This window comes from Phalacrocorax aristotelis, chromosome 4 (assembly GCF_949628215.1).
Source record: "Phalacrocorax aristotelis chromosome 4, bGulAri2.1, whole genome shotgun sequence".
Classification (NCBI taxonomy): domain Eukaryota; kingdom Metazoa; phylum Chordata; class Aves; order Suliformes; family Phalacrocoracidae; genus Phalacrocorax; species Phalacrocorax aristotelis.
This window is the reverse complement of record NC_134279.1, coordinates 26,548,650-26,567,438: the sequence shown is the minus strand read 5'-3', so window position 1 is coordinate 26,567,438 and position 18,789 is coordinate 26,548,650. Positions and strand designations below refer to the sequence as shown.

Below are 18,789 nucleotides of genomic sequence, written 5' to 3'. Positions count from 1 at the left end.
CTTCAAGAAATGAACAGGCTTCTCTATCTATTTTATGGAACGTGTGTGTCCGTGCAAAGAATATACCAGGTCTAGGGTAACTTCATTTAAAGCAGAAACAAACCCACCATCTAGGATGAAAGCAGGGCTGGCTGGGTTTTTGTTGAGTGAAGATGGATAGTCTAGTAACAGTGGTCTGGTTTGTGCCTTGCTACCTCTCTCAGTGCTTGCTTTAATAGTAGGACACTTGGAAGATCCAAAGATAGAACAGTCATCCATAACAGTTCTAAGCCACACTGAAAAATAACTTTCCTGTCTCCTAATTACCAGATGCTTCAAAGAAAACTGGTTGTCTTTTTTTAACTTAATGAAAAAGTGCAATATTTACAGACTATTGAGATAAATGGTCGCATGTTTAAATGCCCTGCAAAAATGAAACCTTTGCAAGCATGTGACGTGCACTTGACTCAGAGCAGATATTCAGCCCTAGCATCTGATGTGAGTGACAAACATGTTTGTCAGTGCACTAGTCTGTCAGAACTTTCAAATGTTTTCAGTCTTCTTTTGACAAGTAGAGTGGTTTTTTGTGAATAAAGTGCCTGTGGACCTAAAAATCAAAAAAAATTGCCTGCAAGCTTAAATAAAGCATATAAAAACACAGCCCATGTTTGAAGAGAATAGGTGCTAACTCAACAACTGTACAGAATAACTGGTCAAAAGTTGTAGGTGTTGGTAGGATTCAAAGGCGAAGATAAAGGCTGAGAAAGGAATATTATATTGCTTTTGAGAGTTTAACATGTCAATTAAAATTCCAATGCTTCTGCTTGGGCCTTAACTCTGTAACTTGCTTATCCTCAAAAATGAATTAATTTGGACTATTCTGGTTTTTTTACACACATTATAAGGAGTCTTTGGGATTTTTGTTTGCTTGTCACATGGAGGTTTTGTATTTTTACCTGTTAAAATAGAGTCACCAAATGCTTTGCTCAGTTTATAGCTTGAAGAATGGATTTTCCTAAAGTGCAGAACTAAATGGGGGTGGGTTTTATTATACTGATACTAGGACTGAGGAGGAATGATTTCCAAGGAAAGCGTTACAGTGCTAAAACTTGTATATGTAGTTATTTGGGATATGCCGAATATCAGTTATATTTTGCTGTTACTTTTATGCTTTAAAAAGAAACTATTTGGTTCTAATTTTAATTGGAAAAACACACTTTAATGTTGCAACAACTTGTTATTTTTAAGTGGAAACATCCATTTAATGATACTTCAGAGCAAAGTTTACATTTGATCAGTAAATTAACTTGAAAATGAAACTATTTTCATAGTCCTATCAAAATTAATGTGAAAATCTCTGGGCAACCTAGAAACCACACTTTCATCTGAATATGGAGGCAAGAAGAGAATTTCTTTATCTAGTGCTACTTCTTAACTAGACTGAGAAGGAAGTGAAGCTAGATTACTCTTCTGTAAAGAAAATAGGCAAAAATGGTAGTGTCTTTCAGCTGTGCTTAATAGTTTAGCTTCTTATTTCCAGACTGCAGAACTTAAATCTGAGTCTCAAGGAAGGTTTAAAATGTCTTTGGATCAGATAAATTTTCACCTGTGTTTTTCTGTATTTTTCTAATAGATGCATTTTATTGGTGTACATTGTAATTAACCACTGAATTTCTACCAAATACAGACAAAAAAAAGCTGCATTCTGTTTTGCCAATTCAAATTTGTGATTTTAGGTTTTCTACTTTGTTTAATCCATGGCTAGCAAAACATCCATTTGCTGTTTATACTAGATTAAAGAGAGATTGCATCCAGTTGCCTTAATTGCTTGCTGGAAAATTGACCGTGACCATTTGAAGCTTTATGTATTTCTGAAATTCCTGTAATTCTGTATAATTGCAATAAAACCTTTTTTTATATAATCCAGCCACTAATTAAGAGCTAATTGTCACAATCTTTTTCTGAATGTTCAACTATTTCAAAAAACCCACACACCTTTTTTAATGGTAAAGCACCATTTGTTCTTTGCAACTTGTTTTTTTGAGGGGTGTGGGGTGGGGTGTGGGGGTGTCACTTTAAAGGTGGTGTACTTGTGTTTTGCCTGCTGTGCTTCTCCCTCTTAGTAAGCACTCTTGATACTGCCTCACTAGAATCACTGATCCTGCAGCAAATGGTTTGGAAGACCACGCTGTAGCTTTTTTTGAATATCTAATTACCTTTGTAGGGATTCAATTTTAGGTTGATCAGCTGGAGAAAGTGGACTAAGCTGTATTTCACAGGGTTGGGGAAGTTACCCTGAAAACCAGTAGGGTCTTTTTTTGTTTTGGTATGGGGTGTTTTGCTGGTGTTGTCTTGTTGTGGGGTTTGTTTTGGGTTTTTTTGGGGGGTGGGTTTCAGGGTTTTTTTGGTGGTTTCTGTTGTTAGGTGTGTTTTTGTGGTTTTTTTTTTTTTTTTACAGGGAAGGATAAGAAGGAAAACCATCCTTCCTCTAAAATTTAGGTCCAGCTCTGAGGAGCCTCTCTGCTGTACTGCATTCGCCAAGCAGTTACTTAACCTAGAGCTGGGATGCTGTTGCAGGTTATACCTTGGTTATGAAAACAGAAAATTTTGGTGTGTTACCCAGAAGTGCCAGATTTTGTATTAGGGAAGGGCATGAAAGATTTCTATTTCCTTTCCCAATAAAAATATTTTTTTACCTTTTTTTAATTATGCTTTTCTATTTTTGCATAAGGGGCACTTGAAAGTAAGTTCTATAAGGCTGTGATGAGCAGTCAGGGTTGGGTGTTTGTTTTTTGTTTTTTGTTTTTTTTTTTTTTTTAAACGATGTCATTCAGTTATCAGCCCAAGTCCAAGGGCAGGGTCAGCTTTCCACACACACACACACACCCCCACACCCCCTCTGATGGTGACTGATTTTGCACCTCACCCCCTCTACCAAAGCCCGCCTGAGGCCGCCCGTCAGTGCCTGGATTTCTGGGTGCTGCGCCCCCGCCGCCGGCCCTGAGGCGCTGAGGCGGCGGGGCGGGAGCGGAGCCCGGCCCCGGGGCGGACCGCTACCCGCCCACACCCCGGCCGGCGGCGGCGGCGGCGGGGTCAGGGCGCCGGCGGGCCTCGCCTCCCGCCCGCCCCCGCCATCTTAAGCCGCTGCGTGGGGGGCGAGGGCGGGCCGGGAGGAGGAGGGCGGCGGGGCGCGGCGCCCCCTTGAGGGGATGGCGGCGGGGGAGGGCATGGCCGCTTGGACGTGGCTGTGGCGGGCCCCTACCGCCACTGAGCTGCTGCTGGCGGCCCTGTGCTGGCTGGGCTGCTACTGGCTGCTGCGGCGGCCGCGGGCCCCGCCGGGGCTGCCGCCGGGCCCGGCGCCCTGGCCGCTGGTGGGCAACTTCGCCTTCGCCCTGCTGCCGCCGCCGCTGCTGCGGAGGTGGGCGGTGGAGGTGCGGGGCGGCGGCCGGGGCTCCCCCGCCTTCTCGCCCCACGTCTTCCTCACCGGCCTCACCGAGATGTACGGCGGCGTCTTCCGGCTCTTCGTGGGCAGCCGCCCCTTCATCGTCCTCAACACCTTCGGGGCGGTGCGGGAGGCGCTGGTGCAGAAGGCGGAGGTGTTCAGCGACCGGCCTTCCGTCCCCATCGTCCTCATGATCACCCACAAGAAGGGTAAGGGCCCCCGGGGGCGGCCGGCGGGGCTGCTGGGGGGCCCGGCGGGCACCTGGGCTGCCAGGGCCTCCCCTAGCGCGAATACCGGCCGGGAGCTGTCCGGTTTCGAGGCTGCCGAGCCAAAATTTACCGGCAACGGTTGTGAATTACAGGCTGAGCCACCAGCTTGCTTTGTGCTGCTCATCGCGTGTGTCCCTCGGCCTGCCGGTTGGTGACCGGAGACGTACGGAGGGGCTCGCCCGACGTGCGGGGGAACGGGCGGCATCCCCGTGAGCTCGGCGGTGCCCGGGGTGCGCGGCAGGCGACGTCGCCGCGGCCGAAATGCCTCGTCCCTGTACCCCTGCCTACAGCGGGGGCAGGGGGGTAGGGAACAGCCAGGCTGTCACCCAGGGCCTTTCTGATTTCGGCTATATCGGGAGAAGGAATTCCGGGTGCTTTGGCAGCACTGTGAAATAACTGTGTGCTTCCCCGGTTCTTACCAAAGTAACGGTGGCTGAGAGCGGGCTCCCGCCGGGTCCCGGAGGCGCGCGGTGTGCGGTGCCGGCGCGCGAGCTGCTCCTGCTGGGACGTTGGCAGGTGCGTTATTCTGCTTGTCAAAACTTACTGAGCGTATTTGGGTTTTTTTTTTTTTAATAGGTCAAAGGAGAGTCTGCTGGCTTTTGCAACAAAAGGTCACGGGGTGTTCAGGCATGTGATGGCGATATCGCAGTCAGAATTTCTTCTAGACGTTCTTAGAATGTTTAGTCTTTAGGTCCATTATAGATCTCAGTGTTTGTGGAAAACTACCTTTCCTTTTTCAGTTCGGGAGGGGTAGCCCAGGAGGCTTGTTAATGTGCGAACTGTATGGTGAAACTTGTTTATCTCCCCCCCATCCCCACTGAGGCCAGGGAAATCTATTGATTAAGTGCCTGAAACTTTTTATCTTCATTTTTTTACTGTACCAGAATTACCCCAGTAAAGATAAGAGGGAAGCGATGAACCTAGATCGTGTTTATTAAAAAGCAATCAGGTACCATTGCTGTAATTGGTTTAAAGAATAAAAAAATAAATGATTAATGATACTTGTTTAATGAGAGGTCTGAGACAGATCTGACTAGCGCGTAGTTGTTGTTATAGCGCATGAATATTTTTGGGCACGGTACATTTAGCAAGGACTGGAGGAGGAAAGGAGGAAGAGCAGTTAGACATCGGATCAATTTTAGCAGTGCCGCAAAACTGTGCGTTCAGGCTTGTGGATTTCTTTTTCCTTGAATGCTGTGAATTTGTATGTTTCTTGGTTTTTTTCAGACAGTCTCTTGTAGACTTTTTTTGACCATGGTGACACGAGTAGACAGGGCAGTCGATGCATGCTACTTACAAAGAATTAATGTAAACGCCTGAATAAAATCTCTGATAACTAAGTTGGCAGCTCCCGTGGTTGGATGCTCCAGGGGAGTCAGAAGTGCACGGAGCCTGTTGCCTGGAGCGTGCTGCGGCCAAGCGCAGGGGCCGTGCCTGCTTGCGTCGCACCGCGCTGCGGCAGGGTCATCACATTGCTTTACATTTAGTTTTCTCTGGAAGGTCACTGCAGCTGTGTTCAGGCACAAGGACTGTTACGTGCAGGTTGCCCAGTTGTCCATAAAACACACCGAGCTGTTATGTATTGCTTACGTTAGCTGGCACAACAGGTTGCATTGCTGCAGAGGCAAGAGTATTGTAGAATGAACCATGGGGGTAGTGTGTTTCGAGTACACAAAAGGAAAAGTCAGTGAATATGGGCAGCGTGCGCCTGCCTGGCCCCCGCGCAAGGAGGTTCTCCAAAAGCCGCTGGAAGTTGCAGCTGTTCGCCGTGGGCTGGCTTGGGTTTAGTGGTGGGATGTAGGAGCTAACCGAACCTTTGCAATGCTGCATTTGTGCTACTGGGAAGGCACTTGCTGTGGAAGCGGTTGGGTAACAGGTGAGCCATACATGTTTTCTGAAAGCTTTGGGGGCATAGGTGGGGGTTTTGTTTTTTGTTTTTTATGCTATAGGTACGGTGTAAATATCCAAGCTCAGTTTTTGGATATTGTCTATAAGAGCTCTGGGCTAACTAGCGTTTCTTTTTGTGTGTGGTTCATGGAGGAGGTGGGTGGGTTACAACGCTTAAACTGGAGGCCTGTTAAGGTCTGGTAACCTCCTGTGCTTAGTTTCAGGAGTTCGTGGGTGAGACTTTGCTACAGATCGTGGCGGTGACAGTTGTGCTCGCATGTACTAGGAAGGGGATCGATAGAAGTGGGACGGTTGTGTAACTTCAGATCTACCGCTCACAACTTGGGTGCTACAGCGCTGGGATGCTTTGAGTCAGTGAGTGTCCATTTCGGATTCCTCCATCTCCGTTCTGTAAACAAACTACCTGGTGTAAAGTTATGGGGCTGTTTTCTTTTAAGCTACATTTTCTGTTGCAGTTTCATCTTTACCCTGAGCTGACCTGCTGGGTGTATTAGGGAAGAAAGAAGGGCTTATCTCGGCTGGGTGTGGCTTTATTGATTGAAAGATGTAAACAAAATATTGCGTCTGGGGGAGAGCATGTAGAAGTATCAGAAATGGCAAATACTGCATTTCAGCAACTGAACAGCAAAGAAGGGAGGCCGCCTAGGCTGGATGGGAAGTGTGGTGAGAACTTAAGGGAGAAGTAGACATCAATTCTTAATCAAAGGCTTCTGCACGTACGCTTGCAGAAAGAGAAATACTAGGCTGGGGGAAGAAAACATTTTGGTATTTTGTTTTAGTGTTTTTGTATTCTATAGCTATGAGAGGTCGCAAAGACTCATTCTCTAGAGTGGATGGAGCTTGAGTGGTCATTTGCCTTTATAGTCCTGCCCTGTACACATCCAGATATGGATGCCGGACAATACTGAAGAAAAATGTTGTTATATGTAATGAATTCTGTGTTAGTCAATGTTCCCAGTATTGCAGCAGCACTACTAGCTTAGCAGCGAGAAATTTGAGGGGGGAGTTAGCCTTTGCCAGAACTTGTTTCTCATAAGGGTTTGAATTTTTAATGTAAAAAGAGAGAATAAAACAAACTTTCTGTTCTTCTGTGCGTTTGTTGCTCTGTTGGTTGTATTGAAAGGTTTTCATTATCAGTTCATAGAAATTAGTCCTCTGTAATGAGCGTGAACTCCTGGTTATTCTGGGTTTTTGTTGCTTCAGAATTTATTGTATTTTCTTCAGGCATTTTGGTTTTTTGTTTTGGGGGTTTGTTTTGGTGGTTGTTGTTTTGGGTTTTTTTAGTTTTGGGTTTTTTTTAAGAGTACTTTTTGTGCTGGGTATGTTGACTTTTCAGGTCATGCAGAGATTTTCTTTGAAAATAGTGAAGTACTGTTCCATTATTATTACCTCGGAGTGATCCAGTTGGCAGTTTTCTTCTCTTTTATCTGTTATCCTAACTTTATGTTCTTCTTCCTCTTTAGTCTGTCTCCTATGTTATTATTTCCCAATTTGTAAATCAAACGTTAGTATTCTGCGGTACTTTGGGGCTTCAGGATTTCAGAAGGCTTCATGCCATGCAGCCATGTCCCGTGCAGGACTGCAGGAGAGACACTCTGAGCATGGAGAGGTTTGTTGTTGGTGTTAGACTTTCTATGTGGCTGGGAGAGTCTTCTTTACATTCAAGATAATAGGTCTCTCTTCCTTTATAAAGGTATTTGGATCCTAAAACTAATTTTCCTTATGAGAGAAAAGGGAAGAGACTGTGGTTGTATAGTCTGTTTTGGAGATGATCGTTGTGGGATAGAAATAGCGATAAAATTGTTTTGTTCCAAGAAATCTCTGTTTCTTCCCCACCTCAGCCATGAACCCTGACTTTAACATTAAGATTTGCAGTTGACAGAAGAATTGGTGTTGCTTCTATAAAGTAACTTTTTATTTCCAGAAGAAAAACGGGTGTGGTGTAACTTTACTGGAAGAAGAAAAGCAGAACTAGCCTGTGTTTTGATGACTTTAAACTTTCTCAGGTTAACTGTGGAGGACATTAGGAAATAGCAGGTGGTGTATTTGATTACCCTTTGGTATCTTTCGTGTGGTCTGTTAATTCCACAAGAGAGATGTTTCTGTTTGTAAGTGAGCAATATTTATACACCAAGCTAAGGGATTTAATTTAAATGGTGTTTTGTAATGACACAGTCTTGCAGAACAGGTGCCTAGAGCCATCAAAACTCTTGAGATGCAAATCAAGCAGGTTTTTGCCAAGTTGCTCTGAACCTGTCATGACTTTCCCAGTTTGCTGCAAAGCATCCTGCGTTTGATTGCATGTTAAAGAAAAGCCTTGCTTGTAATAGAAATATGTGCACACACAAACATTATTGAGAAGTTAGTGTAACACGAAGGGGAAAAGAAATACAAGCTGCTTTGTGTTTTAATATCTTGTGTTCTGCCTTGCTGAAGGAATTCCTGTCTCAAGACGTTGAGGAGAAAAGGCTATAGCTAACATATGCCCCAGAGTAACAGTTCCTACAAAATTGTTAACATTTGTAATAAAGCATCTACAGTACCTTTTCACCATCTATTAGTGTCTTGCATAGACTAATAAAACTATTGATGCAACTGTTATATTAATTTCACTGATCAGGAAAAGGAGGGACAGGATTTCCCAAAACTATTAAAAGGAGCCTTGTGTTCTTCCTGTAGCTCCTTGCCCAGTGCTTGGGACAGATTTGCTATCTGTTGTTTCCCTCTCTTCTGGCTCTTGGGTCGCAGGCCTGTCTAACTCCTTCGTGAAAATAGATCATTTTGCTTTCAGACTCTCCCTTTCTCTTCCAGGTGTTATTTTTGCACCTTACGGCCCTGTCTGGAAGCAACAGAGGAAATTCTCTCTCTCAACGCTGCGTCATTTTGGAGTAGGAAGACACAGCTTAGAGCCTAAAATCATTGAGGAGCTGAAGTTTATAAAGGAGGAAATGCTGAAGCATGGGAAGGATCCATTTAATCCCTTTCCAATCATTCGCAACGCAGTGTCCAATGTTATCTGTTCCATGGCCTTTGGCAGGCGTTTTAACTATGAAGATGTTGAGTTCAAGACGATGCTGAAGAACATGTCCCGTGCACTAGAGCTGAGTGTGAACAGCTATATGATCCTGGTCAATATCTGCCCTTGGCTGTACTACCTTCCCTTTGGGCCTTTCTGGGAGCTTAGGAAAACAGAATTAGATATTACTGCTTTTCTAAAGAAAATAATTGCACAGCACAGGGATACACTGGATGCAGCAAATCCCAGGGACTTCATTGATATGTACTTCATCCATGCGGAAGAAGAAAAGAACAACAAGGAGAGCAGTTTTAATGAAGACTACTTATTTTTTATCATTGGTGACCTCTTCATTGCAGGCACAGACACTACTTCCAACACACTACTGTGGTGCCTGCTCTACATGTCTCTCTACCCAGAAGTACAAGGTAAGACTATTTTTATTTTAGGTATTTTATTCCAGACTGTAAAGCTTTAAATGGGTGTTCAAAACCAGAAGCAAACAGTGACAGTAGAGAAGTCATTTGGAGTGCAAATAGTGCACGCGTGTGTGTAATCTGAAAGGCTGATACATAATCAGACATCATCTATCCTGCTCTGCTATCATGATCCCCAGGTTAGTGCTATATGTTAACTATCTAAATGGCCCTTTAGTCTATGTATTTCTTCTCGTTTGGGACAACTTTATCTTTCCCAAGCAACTCCAGGGAACCTGAGCATGTTTCAAAAGCTTTGGCAATCATGGCATTCCCGGTCTCTCGTAGTGACATATGGTATGTGAGATACGTAGTGGTAAGGCCTGCTTTTATGCCTCCCTGAGCAGGGAGGTTCTTGAGCCTAGTGGCAGAGTCTGGGGAAGTGAAACACTACCCACTGTAGAGGAAGATCAGATCAGAGACAGCTTAAGCAAATTGGACTTACACAAGTCCATGGCACCAGCTGGTTGATGTCATTGCAACGCCTCTCCCCATCAGTCTTGAATGGTCGTGACAGTTGGCTAGGTTGCTGATGGCGAGGGCGGGGGGAAAGACACATGGAGCACATGGCCCCAGAGGAGAGGCAGAAGGAACTGGGCTTGTTCAGTGTTAGGGAACGATGACTGAGGGGAGACCTTATGCTGTTTTACAACTACCTGATTGGAAAATGCTAAGATGGAGGCAGCCTCCTCTGAGGTGTGCAGTGGAGGGAGGGAAGAGAAGCAGCAGAGAGAGTCTACAAGAAGAAAATTCTGATGAGATACTAGGGAAAAAAAAAAGCTCTATGAAGATAGCAAGGAGTGCAACAGATTGACCTGAGAGTTAACAGAATCTCTGACTTTGGAAGTATTTAAAACTCAGAGGAGGTATGAACCTGAGTAGCCTGATCTACCCCCAGAGTTGGATCTAACTTGGAAGATGACTTCGCTTTGAGTGTTTAGATCAGGTGACCACCAGAGGGGCTTCTTGCAACCCAAATTATTTGATGGTGCTATGATCTGGTTACTGTTTGTGAGAGAGTTCCAGAAAATGACTTGTGGACTTTTGCGGATATAAAAAATACCAGTGGTGTTGGAGAGGTTACAGGGTTAAAATAGTACTTGCTGGAGGTGTATTTTGGGACTTAGGATAAATTTTCTATTGCCAAAGACTTGAAATTAATTTTGGTTAAATATCTTACTATAATAAGTCTTGTGACAGTACATGCGGTTGCAAAGCCAGCATTTTCTTTAGCACGATTTAGAAAATTTAGATGGTTGAATTCAGGAAAAATAAAGCAATTGATTTATTAATTTATTAGCAGCTTCTCGTGAAGTCCTACATAGCAACTGAAAGATTGTTCCACTAGAAAGATTGTTGGGTGTATGAGGACTGGAAACTTTGGCAGGGCGGACAGATTCTACTTGCGTGATTCTACCTCCGTTTATAGTAGTGAAACACTTCTCCAAGAGACCACTGCTTTGCTCAGACTTCTGACTAACCTGAGTGAAGAAGGGTAAACCTGAAGTTATCTAAGAACAATATAAACCTGGAAAACTTTTATCAAGTATTTGAGTTTTTGAGGTTTTCATGTACTGTAGCTGCTTTGCAGATAAGCAAATAGATATGCTTGTTTACTGCACCTATCTGTCTGGAATAGTCTCTTTAAACAGGTCAAGAGCATAGTTTATTGCACAAAGTCAGCCTGTTTTGCAAACATTGCAAAATAGGGCATCAGTTCAGTATATGGGAGAGTGAGTCCCCTGGAGACAAATGTAAAATAACATTTTATTGCATAGGCTTATTCTTCTATTTTTAATGGTTTGGTGTGTTATCACTGCTTGACTTGATATGCAGTTACGTGAATTAGATATGTTCTAAATTACATGAATGAGATCTAGAAGAGTTTTGTGTTTGGGGTTTTTTTTAATCCCTTTCCCTGCTGCCTGGTACTGTATATGTATGTGCTGGTCAGTTTTCTCTCTTCTGCTGACCTCTAACAGTTTTATTGCCCCTCTCTGATTTCCCCTTTCCTTATGCTGTGGTTATTGTCAAACAATAGAAATAAGCTCAGTATCACTTAGCTATGTAATGTTATTCTCTTACTTCTAGTATCACATTCATTATGTATCCTGATTGCCTGGGATATGTATGGGCTGCTTTTCTGGTTTTTTTTTTGTTGTTTTTTTTTTTTTTTTGTGGGCTTTTTGTTTTTATTATTATTATTCTTTTCTGGTTTTTTTTTTTGTTGTTGTTGTTTGTGGTTTTCCTGATGGTATGTTCCTGTTATCCCCTAAAGGAAATACTTGAATTACATAACTTTTAGCAGTAGCAAATGTTGCACACATGGAAAGACAAATGAAGGGCTATCGGGGAAAAATCAGAAAGAATGTATTTGTCTGTGGAAGCCGGTTTTGCTTTTTACATGGAAAAAAGGGAAGGATGGGCATGTGCATGCATGCATACAGGGAGGCAGTGGTGAGTTTTTGGTTTCGTCTCAACCTTGACTTTGTTTTGGTCCTTGACTTCTGAAGATCTGAGAGACTTTTAAATGTATGAAATGGAGTGGAGCAGTTTAAATAACATGCTGTTGGCAAAAAAATCTTGAAGTCTACGTTTTGCAGTTGGTAATGTGAGCAGCAGTTCGGCTGCTTTCTGTATAGTGCCACATATCTTTACAAACCCCGAAGAAATATTGTTCAGGATAAAATGCTGGTGTGACATTTGGCATGAGACACACTTCTTAATTTTTTTTTAATATTGAAAACTTCACTCGTTTAAATTACTGTGGATGTGCATACCTGAGTACAGGGGTGTAATGTGTCCTTAAAAAAAGTAGCAAAACCCTACAATGCAGGTACTTGAGAGCCACACCATTAGCAAATCTCTTGCTGTCAAGGTATTTACTGTGTGCCTCATACGAGAACTCGTTTTCCTGGCAAACCCAGTAGGTGGCAGCAACTGTTTGTTGAACACAGTTTGTATGGTGTTTCTGAATGCTTCTCCGAATACAGAGAAACTTTTCCACGTTGAGCTTTTATTTAATCTTGAATCCGTGCTAAGGAGAGAAAGAGCAAAAACTCTGAATATCAGCAGCGTGGGTTCTGAATCTTGGAAAAGGCAAGCAGGACAACCACAAAATATTCAGGTTATCAGTGGTAAAATAGGAAAATTTTTCATTAGAGGTTAGTTTTTGATTAAAGGTTAATTTTTGAGGTCTCATCTTTCAAGAAGATTGTCTTTTGCTGTGTAGCCAGATTCCAAGTTACCTGGAAGAAAAGGTGCATCGTCCTCTACATGGGTGTGCTGGTTTTGGCTGGGATAGTGTTAATTTTCTTCAGAGTAGCTAGTATGGGGCATGGTTTGGATTTGTGCTGAAAACAGTGTGTTTCAGTTACTGCAGAGCAGGGCTAACACAGAGTCAAGGCCCTTTCTGCCCCTCACCCCACCCCACCAGCGAGCAGGCTGGGGGTGCACAAGAAGCTGGGAGGTGACAGAGCTGGGACAGCTGACCCCAACTGACCAAAGGGACATCCCCCACCATATGGCGTCATGCTCAGCATACACAGGTGGGAAGAAGAAGAAAGGGGGGGACATTTGGAGTGATGGCGTTTGTCTTCCCAAGTAACCGTTACACGTGGTGAAGCCCTGGTTTCCTGGAGGTGGCTGAACACCTGTGGCCAATGGGAAGCAGCGAGCGAGTTCCTTGTTTTGCTCTGCTTGAGTGTGCAGCTTTTGCTTTACCTATTAAACTGTCTTTGTCTCAACCCACGAGTTTCCTCACTTTTACTCTTCCGATTCTCTCCCCCATCCCACTAGGGGCAAGTGAACAGGTGGCTGTGTGGGGCTGAGTTGTTGGCTGGGGTTAAACCATGACAATGGGTGAAGCAAATCTTGCATCTTGGAAACTTCTACGAAGAGAATTACTTGTGTGCTGAGCCTTTAGTGAGATCAAAGGGGCAAACAAATATTTTGACACTTCGTGCCTCACATGAATGAGAGAGGAGGGAAGCTCGCTAACTTCTATTTTTCCTTTGCAGGAGGGCTATGTGGGGGAATGAGCATCTGCTGCTGCATTTTGGGGGAACTGGGAAATCGCTGGGGCTTGAGTTCTGCAAATAGAAAGTAGGAAACTGCAGGAGCAAGTTAAATAGCTTCAGTGCTTGCAGTAACAGCACCAGAATTCCTGCTCCAGAATGAAGTATCTAATGCCAGCTGCAAGAAAAGCTTTCCCATCTCTTCACCACCTTTCCCAGTTCTGAGAACTGGATCTCCCCAGGGACTGAGGCCAGCGCAGGCACATACTGCATGCAGTCTCTTTTTATTAGGTTTTTTTTTTTAATGCAGGCCAGAAGCTTGATGTTTTCACCATTCAGATTACTGCATGGTGAAACTCTTTAAGATTATGAATATATTCGGAATCTGAACAGAACTTTTGCTGTACTTTTCTAATCCAGAAGTGCTAGCAGTGTCTGTCGTCTCAGTAGCGTTACTTTTGACGGTTGTCAAGATTGCACTTGGTTGTTTTGTTCTTAACAGAGTCCATTCCTGAGGCTTATGTTGGTGTAGTTATTTCAGCTAGGGATCACGTGACTTGTAGTCATTTTTGACAAACCTATGTAAACAATGAAGCATAGGCAAATTAAATTGAGATGGTGTCTTACCACATATTATGCATCTTCTCTTTTTTTTTTTTGTTTATTTTTCTCACTCCCTTTGAATAGAGAAGGTTCATGCAGAAATTGAAGCAGTTCTAGGATGTGACAAAGTTCCCTCTCTTATCCACAAGGCTCAAATGCCCTTTACAGAGGCAACCATTATGGAAGTGCAGAGGATGACCACGGTTGTTCCCCTTTCTATTCCTCGAATGGCCTCAGAAACTGCTGGTAAGCATTTGTAGAGACTTGTTAATATAGCATTTCTTTGTAGATGATCCAACGGACCTAGTGAGAATTTACAAAGACCTTATTTATGCATTAGACATGTAACCAAAGTATAAATGCCATTTATAGAGAGCAGGTGGGCTTGAGGTACTCTTCTATTTAAGTAGCATGTCTGACCTAGCGTCCAGAAGTAGTTTTCTAATTTAGAGCAGTTTCTTTTCTGGAGGTGAGCTTGTGTTGACTGATGTGCTTAGTGGTAGTTGGCCGCTAAGACTCCACCTTTGTACCTGAAACAGCAGAGTTGTTTTTGGCCATCTGACACAAAGTTCTGAAAACATCAGTTCGGAGCAAATGCTTGAAAGGCTAATACCACGGTGTGCTGCATCTACAGAAAGCAATAATAAATATCCCTTTCCAAGTCATCGTGTTGGCATATGTTTTTATAAACGTAGCTGGACACTAGCTAAAGTGAGTGGGAGGTAGCAATACTTAGATTTCAAACCCAGTACAGAATTGATCTGCTTTTTTAAATGTGTTGGTTTGCAGGACAGTGAGGTGCAACAAGCTGAAATGAGACGAGTAACTTCAAAACCCTTTTGTCACAACACTTCAAGACCTGTCCCTCTTCCTTACCTCTACCGTCACTGTGGTAGGGCTCTGTGACAGCACTGGAACAGGAAGAAACTGGGTCACAGCACTTCCATGCAGCAGAGTGCATTTCTAACGATTGCTGCTGCCTTTTCCCCGCAGGGAGCTGTTGGTGTAACTTGATGTCTTCCCAGCTGCCCTGGCCTGCATGATTCTGACTCAGGCAGGCTAGAGGAGATCACCTTTGCCTTAAGCTCCTGATACGTTCGCAGCCCGCAGCTAGGGATCCATATAATTTTTGTGACATCTTCTAGTTGTCTTTTTAATAAGTGTAAGTCTCCCCTGTTTACTTTTAGCAATCGACTTGTCAGATCCTGTGTCTCTGTGCTTTTGTTTAAAGTGCTGCAGGGATATACTATTCCGAAGGGCAGCGTGATTGTGCCCAACTTGTGGTCGGTACACAGAGATCCTAACATTTGGGAGAAGCCAGATGAATTTCAACCATCAAGATTTCTGGATGAAAATGGCCAGATAATTAAGAAAGAGGCATTCATTCCTTTCGGAATGGGTAAGATATCCACATGCAGTCAGTAGCTGGTTGGCGGTGGTGGTGGTCTTCCAAGTGTAGCGCCTTGGAGGCGTGAGATGTGAAAGTTGCGCATAGGAGCAACTACAGAACTTGTTTTATTATTACATTTGGTGGCTTGCAAAATGGGTTGGGTTCCTAAAAGCTCCAGTTGCCAGGCAGAAATGAGAAATGATTAATTGTTCTTTGATAATGCTTTAACTATGGATGTAAATGCTGTTAATGTGAAGCAGTACAGCTGGGCAAGGCTTAGACTCAAATATGGGAGACCAAAGCTTCAAGGTTTATGGCTTAATAGTAGCTTGAGCCTTTCTGTGTTTGGACTGTGCTAGCATAGGAATTGCATGTGCGTTAACAAATGGATCAACAGTATAAAAACAGTAATATGTCTCTTCTAACTGTTCTTTAGGTAAACGTGTGTGCATGGGAGAGCAGTTGGCAAAAATGGAGCTGTTCTTAATTTTTACAAGTCTAATGCAAGGTTTTACCTTTGTGTATCCTGAAAATGCTGCAAAACCATCTATGGAAGGAAGGTTTGGTCTAACTTTAGCTCCATGTCCATTCAATATAATAGCTTTGAAGAAATGACATAATATTGAAAAAGATTAAACAAAGAAATACTGCACTTTTAAAATCCAGCTTTATTTTGTTTCCAGCTTATTTTGTTACTTTCTGTCCAGAAAAACACCAACTGCATAGGCTTTCAGAGTCAGTGAGAATGATCCATTAACACTTCTGGAAAGAGAAGATTGTTGGGGTTTTTTTGTCACCTGTTGCATTCCACAAATGAACTGACAGCATAGTTTGCAATTTGTTATTAAAACTTGCTGGGTTTAACCGCTCCGTCTATAAGCTATTACTGTCAGTTTGTCAAATACTAATGATGGGAGAATGGTCCAAAACATCTGTTAATGCTTTAGCAAACAGTAATCGTAATTTTGGTAGAAGCAGTACGTAAGCATTTAATTTACCAAATGAGTGAAGGACATCATCTAATACCAAAAGGATTAATGAATGAGAGGGTAGTAACATTTTCTGTGTAAAGAAGCATTTTAACTGAGCTTAAATAATGACAAATACTTTTTGGAAATGACTAACTTTGGAGGTTTCTTTCTTGCAAGTGACTCAGGTGTAGATTGGATTGAATCAGTCTGGATTCCTGGATCCCGACATTCTTGACTGTCAGGGCTCACTATAAACAAGCAGGTGCCAACTCTGAAAACACAGACTTGGAGGCCAAACAAATCCTTCAATGTACCATGTTCAGAACATGAAAGGAGTGTGCAGCATCTGGATGCAGATGTTTTATCTCAGAACATAAACGAGAGCAGATTTCTCTAACAAGAAACAGAAGTCTGTTCTTTCTGGTGCCAAGCAGATATTCAAGACCTTTGTGCTGCCGCTTTGCATTCGCTGTTTTCCCCACATCAGCAGCGGCTGCAGTCTGGACGAGACCAACAGCCTGCTCATCAGGGAGAACTCTATGCATAATCCTGAAGTTGGGGCTTGCACTCTGGTTGTTAATTTCCAGGCAGTGTGGACAGTACTGCCACAACACGTTTGGCTTTGGGAACTGGAGTCTTTCTTCAAATATGGCAACAGTACAGCACTACAGATGTAGATCTTACACGTTTAGGCATGGAACATGAGGAATCTGACAAACTTGATGTTTGAGCGTAAAGGCTTTCTCTTTGTTGTCTTCCATATGAAGTAAAAGATCTGTAGCTCATTCAATATTAGTGTATCAGTACCTTACTCTTTTCACATGCAAAATTTTAGTGGTATTTACCACTATCAAACCAATTGCCAAGGAAACCTGTTGTTAGGTGTTTCAGAAGGGGCAGTCAATCTTGCCTTTTGAAAAAGATCTCAAACATCGAAAGCAACCTTTTGGGGGACATGTAACAATTAACCTTTAAATACTTGTTTTTAATCATCCTTAAATCTCTTTATACACCTTTTGATCTAGCAGGATTTTGTATCAGATGAAATAAGTACATATATGCTCTTAAGGAAATACATTTCTCCTGCCCTGCTCCCCACTGGAGATGTAGAAAATACTAGCAGTCCTCCTCATGTCAGGTTTACAAGACTGGACTGTAAAGTGGAATTGGGTATTCCATAGCAGAAGTTAAACCTAAATTGTAAAAGAAGAGTCAGCTCTTCAGCTTTAAATTAACCTCTGTTTTTGCCACTATTTAACTTGAAGTTTTAAAAGCCAGGTAGTGCCTAGCAAAGACTGTAACATAGTTATTTTGGATTTAAATTAAGGTTTTCTGTTAGCTGTTTTGAATAATAGAGGGGCTTAATTTCCGAATGATGTATTTGGTTGGTCAGGTACCCCACTGTTTGTGTGAAAACTTCCAGTTCTCCTACTGGTTAACTTTTGACTTTAGAGGTTAGCCCATGCTCGTGTTAAGATTTTTTTCTTTGTATGAAATTTTTGAAAACCACATAGCAAAACAAAAAGTTGAGTTGGTACCAATGCTAGTAAACTTGCACTAAAAGCTGACAGTATTGGTGTAATAATAAGCACTTGTTTCTTTAACTTTATATTTTCCAGTGAATAAATAGATTCTGTGTAGTTGGGATTTGTGTCTGGAAATCCTTAAAATGGTATATGCTTAATTGCAAAGCTAAAATTAAGTGCTGATAATATTTATCTTTCTGTTGAAATGCCTCTAAGCAACGTGATGATGTTGGTGTGCGGCTGACTGCTTATATAAAATACGTGTCCTTTTAATTGATGAGGACACAATTGAAAAGCGCTTTAGGGTTGTTTTTTTTTAAACAGATTCCAAAGAAGACACAGTTTGCGTAATCCCCTAGTATGTGGAATTGTACATATTTGTCCTTGTTTTCTCTGCTGGGTTTAGTTTAAAATGTCACCTTTGAAAACTATCCTTTGAAAATTATCCATCTACAAATAGTACTTTGAGATGCGGTTTTTGATGATACCTATAATCAAGTGCTGCCTAGTGCGACAAGCTAAAAATACTGATGTGAAGTTGCAACCATGTCAGTGTCTGCCAGAATGCAGGATGCTGTTGGAAATACATGCCTTTCACGCCTTCCAGGTGCACTGCAATTTTCACAGGATACCATGAAAGTAGCTAAACAATAGATAGAAGCAATGGAACGTTTGTGGTTTTAAAAGTGTGTGCCATCGTTGGTAAACTGTAAGTAAAGCAGCAGCAGATTTGTTTTGTGTTTGTAAATGTGTCCTTCCCCTCCCCTTTTTTAGCAGAGGAAACACCTCAAATGCCTTACTGAAAAATGTATGTTTATGTAAGTGGATGGCTATTTCTGAATGCTGAAAGCGTCTTTATTTCTAAAAAAGACTTTGCTTCAGTGTAATTTTATTTTTAATAAAGAAATGCCCAAGTAAGCGTTTGACAGCTTTGCATAGTCATTTTAATAAGTTCCCGTTATTGACTAAGCTTGTGGAGTTTGGTGTTTTACCTCTTATAAAGAAGGCTTTTGAGTGAGAATGTTACGAAATGTTTTGGATGAGGAGTGAAGGAGGTGGGGGAGTAAAGTGAAACTGGGAAAACACAATGCTAGGCATGTTATGAGCAAATGCTGGGAAGAGTGAGTATGTCTGTTCATTCTCTCAACGGAGTTTTAAAACTGTTGCTTGGAATAAGAGGAGGAGAGAGAAGA

At 42.6% G+C, this 18,789-nt stretch overlaps 1 protein-coding gene across 1 annotated transcript; it reads left to right on the top strand.

Moving 5' to 3' along the window:
• The first annotated feature begins 2,760 nt into the window (after window positions 1–2,760).
• Window positions 2,761–18,519, top strand: CYP2U1 (cytochrome P450 family 2 subfamily U member 1). The gene is made up of 5 exons (XM_075090683.1): window positions 2,761–3,630; window positions 8,410–9,042; window positions 13,794–13,955; window positions 14,941–15,108; window positions 15,536–18,519. The coding sequence occupies exons 1-5, from the start codon at window positions 3,189–3,191 to the stop codon at window positions 15,712–15,714; spliced, it is 1,584 nt and encodes a 527-aa protein (XP_074946784.1). The 5' UTR covers window positions 2,761–3,188; the 3' UTR covers window positions 15,715–18,519.
• The last annotated feature ends 270 nt before the right edge of the window (window positions 18,520–18,789 follow it).

Excerpts from the sequence above, each read along its gene's own strand:
- CYP2U1 (XM_075090683.1), top strand. The coding sequence starts at position 3,189 with ATGGCGGCGGGGGAGGGCATGGCCGCTTGGACGTGGCTGTGGCGGGCC. Across the intron at positions 9,043-13,793 it reads TCTCTACCCAGAAGTACAAG|AGAAGGTTCATGCAGAAATT; the intron begins GTAAGACTATTT and ends CCCTTTGAATAG. Across the intron at positions 15,109-15,535 it reads ATTCATTCCTTTCGGAATGG|GTAAACGTGTGTGCATGGGA; the intron begins GTAAGATATCCA and ends ACTGTTCTTTAG.